Source organism: Phyllobates terribilis, unplaced genomic scaffold (assembly GCF_046119375.1).
Source record: "Phyllobates terribilis strain yellow unplaced genomic scaffold, ASM4611937v1 Scaffold_11__3_contigs__length_659146591, whole genome shotgun sequence".
Taxonomy (NCBI): Eukaryota; Metazoa; Chordata; class Amphibia; order Anura; family Dendrobatidae; genus Phyllobates; species Phyllobates terribilis.
In genome coordinates this window covers 50,287,484-50,296,287 of record NW_027362771.1, presented here as the reverse complement: position 1 = coordinate 50,296,287, position 8,804 = coordinate 50,287,484, and the positions used below count along the sequence as shown (strand labels likewise).

Sequence of the window (8,804 nt, the reverse complement as noted above, 5' to 3'; positions counted from 1 at the left end):
ATGTAAAATGCTAGATAATGTAAGCAACAACAGATAAACTAGCCCCTAATGAAGGTGCTTCCTCAAAGTGCCCCAATTAATGGGTTACATGCAACTAGTATAATATACTCTGTCAAAGCATTTCCCCTTCACAGATCTGGGGTTCCTCAGAAGAAGAAGAAGAAAAAAAAAAATCGAGATAAACATAAGAGATCCAGTTGGAAGCCGCTGAATGGAGCACTCTGGATCTTTTACTTACCCCACTAGATCTACTGAGGAACATCTGATCTATTTTCCCATCAAGTTAAGGTATACCATGATGCTTTCATATAAATCCGTTATTTGGGGGGGGACTTTGAGACAGAACTAGGATAGCCCAGTCGTTACCATTGCTACCTTGCAGTTCTGAACTGCTCAGCAAAGTCAAAGGGCATCGAGCGCCTGTGTTTGGTTTGAACGATCATTTTGTGCTGACCTTTCACAGGTACTGAAAAAATGATGACACCCATTGTACATCCCTGCAAAGCATGCTGGAGTTGTGTAACCAACAGAAATATAAAAATATCTTACCTACTAACAGAGTACCTCCAAAATGCAGCTCTCCCTACCGAGTATCAGGCATCTTTGTGCATTGCATGGATGACCTGTTCAAGACAGCTTTCACAGTTAGACCTCCTAATGATTACTATGGACTTGTTTTCTACCAAGGGGTTGCCATGCCTTAGGCCACGGCCCCACTATCAGTATTTGGTCAGTATTTTTTCTCAGGAGCGGGAGCCAAAACCAGGTGAGGAACAATCAGAGAAAAGGTATAATAGAAACAAGTCACCAATTCTGCATTTATCACCCACTCCTGGTTTTGGCTCCCACTCCCGAGAAAAAATACTGACCAAATACTGATAGTGGGGCTGTGGTCTAATAAAACCCTTTGTAGTCTAACTCTATTAAGATCCTTGAGGCAATGTTCACACATTCAGTATTTGGTCAGTATTTCTCTCTCAGGAGTGGGAGACAAAACCAGGTGAGGAACAATCAGAGAAAAGGTATAATAGAAACAAGTCACCAATTCTGCATTTATCACCCACTCCTGGTTTTGGCTCCCACTCCTGAGAAAAAATACTGACCAAATACTGATAGTGGGGCTGTGGTCTAATAAAACCCTCTGTAGTATAACTCTATTAAGATCCTTGAGGCAATGTTCACACATTCAGTATTTGGTCAGTATTTGTAAGCCAAAATCCGGAGTGGAACGATCAGAGGAAAAGCATAAGACTGGGGGTCACACGAGCGTTGGTTCTCTCATGGGTAAGATTGATTATGCAAATGACACTCAAATTTTGAGCAGAGTTTGATAGAGTGTCAGCTTAGCGTGATCAGATTCGCTCAGATGAGGGAATCGTATCACAGGTGACAAGAAGATGGAGAACAAGATTTCTCCAGCGTCTCCATTAAGTGAGCAAGCAGAAATTGGACTGCACTTCCCCATAGAATAACAGTGGGTCTGAGTGCTATCTGATAAGACATCGGATAGCACGCACCCTATGTATACACACTCATGCGAGTGAGCCCCATTAGAAACACGTCAAAACTTCTGCATTTTTCCCCCATTCCTGGTTTTGGCTTACAAATACTGATGCAAAATACTGCCCAAATACTGAACGTGTGAACATGGCCTAAATGCAAGGGTTTTCTGCAGGTAATCCCCCTTCAATATTCTGGAGTTATTACTCAAATTTACAAATGTTTAGAAGGCAGACATCTGTAGCCATCTAGAGAACAGAAATCCTTAAAATCACAATTATTCTCCATATCCCAACTTATCACCTACCTATAGTATATGCGATACATTTTTTTTTTGCACTTGGAGTTCCACCATTATGACCCTCACCGATCACCAGCGGTGGCTGAGCACGAGTGCTGCCGCTCCAAACGGGGGACACAGGATCTCCGTTCTCATGATCAGTGAATAGGTTATTATGAGTCTAGGACAATCCCTTTAAAATTAAACGGCTCAATCAGACTTTACAAAGCAGTAGCATGACAACACATTGAGGAATATGTATACATTTTATTGAAATGACCGCCTCAATCAAGAAACCACATAACATGGACACTATTTGTAACAACACTGAAAAAGACAAAAACATTGATAACTTATGCAAAAAAGGCACACAGTATTATTAATGCTAATTTCAACCTTCTTCTATGTCAACCGAGGGCTTTATTTTCAGGCCTGATTAACACTGACAATTGCTTTCAGCAAATCCCACCTACATACGGGGGTTATGAGAATTAATTCTGTTATGTCTTAGCAGCAGCTTAATCAACACCAATACACTTTATTATCTCAAAGCCCAAAGGACTCTGCCGTCATGACAAGGAATGCCAACAAGAATGTGGCTTTGGCTTCCACAGACTAATTAAGGGGGAATGCTGGTATGAAGACTTTCCAACTGATCCTCGTGAAATTTAATCTTCTCATCCAGGTCTTTCTGCTCAATCAAATACGTGGTCTTCAGCCGCACAAAATGTTTGTAGTCCTGGAGCTGAGTCTCGCTTAGGTATTTGGCTAGGATCCCTGTAACCACTTGTTCTCTGCGGTCCAGGTTGTCCTTTAAATCTTTGGCATCCTCTCTCTGCCTGGACAGAAGACTGTGACGTTCCTTCAGGGAATGCTGAAAAGTACAATTGATATAAAGGGTTAAAATAGACTAATGTCAAATTAAATGAGACGGCTATCTTTATTATTTATGCCGTTAAGGAAATGGGAGTCAATAGAGTCCTTCGTTTGGGATCATCATCTCTTGACCATAGAAGGCCTGTCATGTTCTGCATTACGAAGACAACACACTGGTGCAGATTCAAAGCTTTTTCTTCAGAATTCTAGAATGAAAAGCTTTGAAAAATCTAAAAATTCTTTGCATAACTCGGAGTTACGCAAAAATGTTGCAACTTTTAGCGTCTTCACGACACTTTTGTCCAGCTTCACCAAAATGGACAGAGCTGGGGCGGTACGGGGACGTGATACCACAGCTCGTCTAATTCAGGACGTGCTGCAGCATTTCCAAAATTACTCCAATCCCTGACTGGAGTAAGATTTCTGGAAAGGCGCAAAGAGGCGCACGTCACTTGTTAAACACTCCTGATTCAGTGACGGACTCCACCCAACCAAGCCATCAAAATCGGCATGAAAATTGACGGTCTTGATGAATTGGGGCCTTACATTCTAAATAAAGATATCACCGATTTATATTTATAAATGTATATGACTGGGAATGTCATAAAATGATTTTATAAGCAAGATCAATCGATAAAACTAACAAATTTGCAATCAGTGTGGCAGAATAAATGTCTGAGGAACTTTTGCTCTCCGTGAGATAAGCCATCAGACATGGCAGCAGCTCAATGATAGAACACACAGAATTGTTTGGAAGGGCAAGCACTCCTGTGTATAAGAGAGGGCTCAAATGGCTCCAGCCAAGCCATCAGCCATCTAATGTGTATATGGGTCTTTTTAATAGACCATTCTAAATCCGCCAAATGGCGTATAATAGATAAAAGGTTTGATAAATTTGGGGCATCTTTAGTTAATACCAACTATTAATTGGCTTACATTGGGCTACATATTTGAAGATAAATTTTGGTGCTTTCTTTTGGTACATGGTGTCCCATATTGGACCACTATTAGAGCATGGACAACCCCTTTAAATCTAACTTCAGTTTTACTATTATTTACATTTCAAAAGGCAGGTAGCAGGGCGTGCAATTATTAATACTAGCTAAATAAAGAATTTGGAAATTTATTGAAAAAAAGTTTTAACATGTCAATCCCCTCAAATGAGATAAATAGGGTCTTTACTGGTCCTCTTCTCAGTATCTGTCACAAGTAACTTACAATTAAAGTAGGGAAAATTGGTTGGAATGTCATGAAGTAGTTTTCAAGTAATTGCCCCTGTTTTCTCCTGCCAAACATTAAATGTGATTCAGGGATTGTCTACATTTTCCATGAATGACTGCTAATGCCTTAGTGCAGATGTCTGGTTATGTTAACCTTGTATATCAGGTTCTCCTTCCGAAAAGCAGTCATGTTATGGTTGAACATCGCCCACTAGTGTATGAATGTATAACTGCAACTAATAAGATTTTACACACTGCTGATATATGGAGAAAACTATATCTATTTGGGCTGAAGTAGAACCACATTCTGTTATTACAGAGAAACTAAGCTTTTTGTTTATTTTTTTTGTAATTTTGTCCAGTATGGAAAGTTTTGGAACTTGTCTCCATTCCTGTAAAAAAATAGAGTGGAAGTGGCCTGAAAACCCCTGATCCCCCCGTCTATTTGCCTGCCTTTAATTGAACTAATATCAGTATGTACTCCTTTAGAGTAGAGACAATGGCGGAAAAAGGGTCAGCGCCTGTGTCCCCTCTGAATTGTGCTCATCACTACAGTCTCCCGCAGTAGCTTATCCTCAGAGTTATGTGTATGGATAAAAAATTTGTGTTATGTTCTCTCAGTTATGGATACCGAGGCTATAATTTTGCACCATCCTTTGTCAACCACTCTGTACATTAAAGAGAACCTATCAGCACAATTCTGTAATATAGAGTAAAGCGATGATTAATGGCGCTGCCTGTAATACAGATTACATTAATACCTTTGGTAAAGAAATACACTTTGTTGTTCTTCTTTAACCACCACTTGAAAATTTTCTGCTACTTAGATTTCAGTGTGCAGGGGCCAGACTGTACACGGGGTCTTCTCCTTCCTGTGTGTGATTCCCCGGCCCCTCTGATGCATCCGGTCTATGAATGATCTGCCTCCTCTGTTTGGAATCTCAGCAGTGACCTGTCATTCACAGAATGGAGGCAGACAGAGGGGCCGGGGAATCACAGACAGGAGAAGACCCTGTGCACCGAAATCTAATTAGGAGAAAACTTCAAATGGTGATTAAAGAAAAATAACAAAGAGGATTTCTTCCCCAAAGGTATCAATGTAATCAGTATTACATTATTCACATTCCAAAACTGTGCTGACGTATATGTACGTCATCGCCGTGTCCCTGCCTTTGATGCGGGCTCACACACTGTACCTGCATCATTCACTGAAAAGAAAAAAAAAAAAAAAAGATTCCCTGCACTTGATGGCTAATTTAATTAGCCATCAAGTGCCTCTAACAGCCGTGGGCTGATCAGAGATCCACCTGCAGCAGTAAACCAATTGAATGCCGCTGTCAATCACTGGCTGCGGCATTTAACAAGCATAGACAGGAAGCGTGTCCTTAATCCCGTCCATCGCTGCCCCCATCACGTGATCACGGGGCAGTAATGGGTTGTTATGACAGCCGGGGTTTGCTGAAGACCCCTGTGCCTGTCATCATGATCCTCCTGTGTACGCTCGTGGCCGGCGTCCATAGGACATCGTGAGTTCTGCTACACCTAGCAATGCTGAAGTACTGCTATGTATAGCACAGATGGTCAGATGATAGCAGTTTCAAGTCACCTAAGGGGACTACTTAAATACAGTAAAAAAAAAAAAAATGTCTTAAAAAATAAAACGTTCAAAAGGTCACCCCTTTTTTGCCCCATTAATAAAACAATAAAAAATATTTGGTATCGCCGCGTTCAGAAATCTCCGATCTATCAAAATATAAAATAAATTAATCCAATTGGTAAACAATGATCAAAACATCATATCTACACCAAAATGGTATCAGTAGAAACGTCAGCTCAGGGAGCAAAAAATACCCAGCCCCAGATCCCGAAAAATGAAAACGTTACGGGTCTCACAGAAAGCTACAATCAGTGGTGAGTAGGCTGGGTTATACACAGCTCTGCATTCTGAGCTCTGCAGAGAAAACTGATTGCATCACAACTGCTGCACAAAGTAAACTAAGTGATACATCAATGGAATCAGGGTCTCTGTCCCTACCCTATGCTGCTATATGATTAAGTAGCAAAAACCTGCTGACACATTCCTTTAACAAAAAGAAGCTTTAGTGACATGCAGCCATATTTCGTAACGATTATTCCAACTAAGCCATGTCCCACAGCCAGTAATGCTGTGGATATGAGTTTATGTATATAACCAGAATACCTGGCTAATATTTATGATAGAAGACAACTTACCATTTCTTCTGCATCTGTATTCTTATCAATTCTGCTGAGTGCATTTTCTACTCGGGCGAGCCTCATTGACAGGCAGAACAAGAGGCTGACCACTTTCTCCAGGTCTCCAATAAACATCATGTAGCGCTCATATTCATTGGGCTTACAGACTTCCTTCACGACTGCCTCCATTCTGGCGCCATGGTTTGTATTTTCCCCGATTTCAGAAAGCAGAAGCTCCTTTTCACCACAAAGTTGTTCCAGCTGTGAACCGATCCTAGAAATAAGTTCTACCTGTGAGTGAATAAAAAAGGAACAGGAATATTTGAAGTCAAATTTTATTGTAGCTCACATATCAACCGATCGGTAATTACGGTAAGAAATGCTATGCTTATAACCCCATGAAGTACACAGATTGTTTTTTTTTTTCTTAATTTCATTCTGAATTGAATCATTAAAATTTTATAATTTTTATTAATATTTTTTATGTCCTAAAAAAAAAAAACAACAACAAAAAAAAAAAAACAGGAATTCCGCCATTGTTTTTTTCACAGGACAATGTGGCATAAACGACAAGGGTCAGTCCAATCACAGCAAAATTTATATAGATTTTTTTTTAGTTTTCACAATTACACAAAAAAATAATCATTTGTGCCATTCCATTGATAAACCCATAACAATTTTTATTTTTTTCATCAGTAGAGCTGTATGAAGGCTTTGTTTTTTTTGTGAGATTTTTGTTTTTTTTAGTTCGCACCAATTTGAGAACTTTTTAATCAATTCAAATATTTATGTATTTTTTTTCCTACAGATTGTACTGTACGGGGTCAATAATATCAGAAATTGACAATATAAATCATTAACTAACCTTCAGCAAGGAGATGTCATCTAGGCCCTCCACATCTGGTCTCTGGCTACAGGTCTTTTCAGGCACCAGTGTTTTTGATTGGGATTTTGATACACCTTCATTATTCATCCTATTTTAAGCAAAACAAATTTGTATTTAAAGCGCGAATATTTCTGATTTTTTTTTATTTTTAAAATTCATAATTCTACTTTATTTTTTAAAAAAGTCACAAGTACAAAATAAATAAAACATTCATATAAAAAAAGCCTTCCCCACGACACTTAATTGGCTGCACCACTTGAAAAAACTTAATTTGCCCTAGTAATTTATACTTGGGTGTGCTTCTCTTCAAACATTCTTCTTATGATAGAATGACAGAAAAAGACATCAGATTATGCTTCCATGTAAAACAATCTGGCACCATGACTTCTCCATTTAAATGGGTTGTCTAGCCATGGAAAGAAGATCTTAAAACAGCTAAGAATTGCATAAAATAGAAAAAAAGTAAATACTCCCCTTAAGTGGCGCAATATAAATAAGATTATTACCAGTCCCAGCCACTCTGCTTCTGGCACCGTCCGTTCTCCGCACTTAGTAGTAACTCATCATGGGGCTCGGCGGCACATGAAGTCTCCTTATATCCTGGTGTTGTCTAGAGACATGACTGCTGCAGCCAACCAGTGACTGGCTGCAGTGATCACAGGGCTAGATGGTGTGATGAGTTGCAATGAAATACACACTATATTTAGGTCTGATCTTTTTTGGGTCAGTCTGTGGTCTTAATTTTTTAGGGGTTTGGGATCTTATTAGTTTAGGTGTCTGGTGTGGGAAATTAATTAATTAATTTAGGAGTCTTGCCTGGGATGTAAATGAATTTTTCGGGTTTGAATGAAACTATGGAAGTAGACTAATATCCAAACAATAAATAAGCAATAAAAAATGCTACACGCAACGATCATGATAAAATGTAAGACAGCCTGAATATTTCCTGAAGGTAAGTAAAGTCTTGGTGGGGCTCCAGAGTTCCAGGGCAAAGTTAGATTTATTTGTTTTAATAAACTTGTAACATAATACTTGGCAGCAGGTTCACAAAAGTGGCCAGTGAGGAGATGTGAGATCTTCTATAAATATTGAGGGGTCTTTCCTCTTTAGATGCATGTTGTATTTAAAGGGAATCAGTCACCAGGTTTTTGCCACCTAATCTGGGAGACCCTGTTTTCAGTGAGTTGCCACTTGCTGGGCTGCTTGCTGTAGTTTTGATAAAACCACTGTTTCAGCAGGCGGTCACTAAAGGACTAGTAAACCAGCTAATATATAGTTCTCCATATTTATGAGCCCCATATAACCCCACCCCCACTTCAGATTGGCAGATTTCTACTTATGCTCAGTGTACACAGAAAGCTGTCAATCACTGGTGTGGGCGGGGTTATACAGAGCTCAGTATTCTGAGGACTGATAGATCTGCAGCAGAAAAAACTGTGATCTTTTGTTATCTGCTGCAGAACTACCAGTTCTCTGAATGCTGAGCTCTGTATAACCCCACACACCACTGATTGGCAGCTTTCTGTGTACACTGTGCATAGGCACAAAGTTGCCAATCAGTGGTGGAGAGGGGTTATACAGAGCTCAATATGAAGGACTACATGGCAGCAGGTTTACTAGTCCTTTAGTGATCGGCTGATATAACAATGATTTTATCAAAACTACAGCAGCACAGTAAGTGACACATCACTGGAATCAGGATCTTTTTCCTACATCACGCTGCTCCCAGATGGGATATCAAAATCCTTGTGACAGATTCCCTTTAAACACATCAGCTGTGAATATGATGCATTCTACAGACTGCATCTACAGTATTTTCATATGTAGG

The 8,804-nt window shown here is 39.7% G+C and overlaps 1 protein-coding gene across 3 annotated transcripts in view; it reads right to left on the bottom strand.

Moving 5' to 3' along the window:
* Positions 1-2,061: 2,061 nt before the first annotated feature.
* The window catches only part of SHROOM1 (shroom family member 1), an 80,099-nt gene continuing 73,356 nt past the window's right edge, over positions 2,062-8,804 (bottom strand). For all 3 annotated transcript variants that reach the window (XM_073651230.1, XM_073651229.1, XM_073651228.1), the window contains 3 exons: positions 6,956-7,064; positions 6,109-6,381; positions 2,062-2,654 (listed from right to left, as the gene is read on the bottom strand). In XM_073651230.1, coding sequence (XP_073507331.1) covers positions 2,400-2,654; positions 6,109-6,381; positions 6,956-7,064 — 637 coding nt within the window. In that variant the 3' untranslated portion in view covers positions 2,062-2,399. The remainder of the gene's footprint in view (positions 2,655-6,108; positions 6,382-6,955; positions 7,065-8,804) is intronic.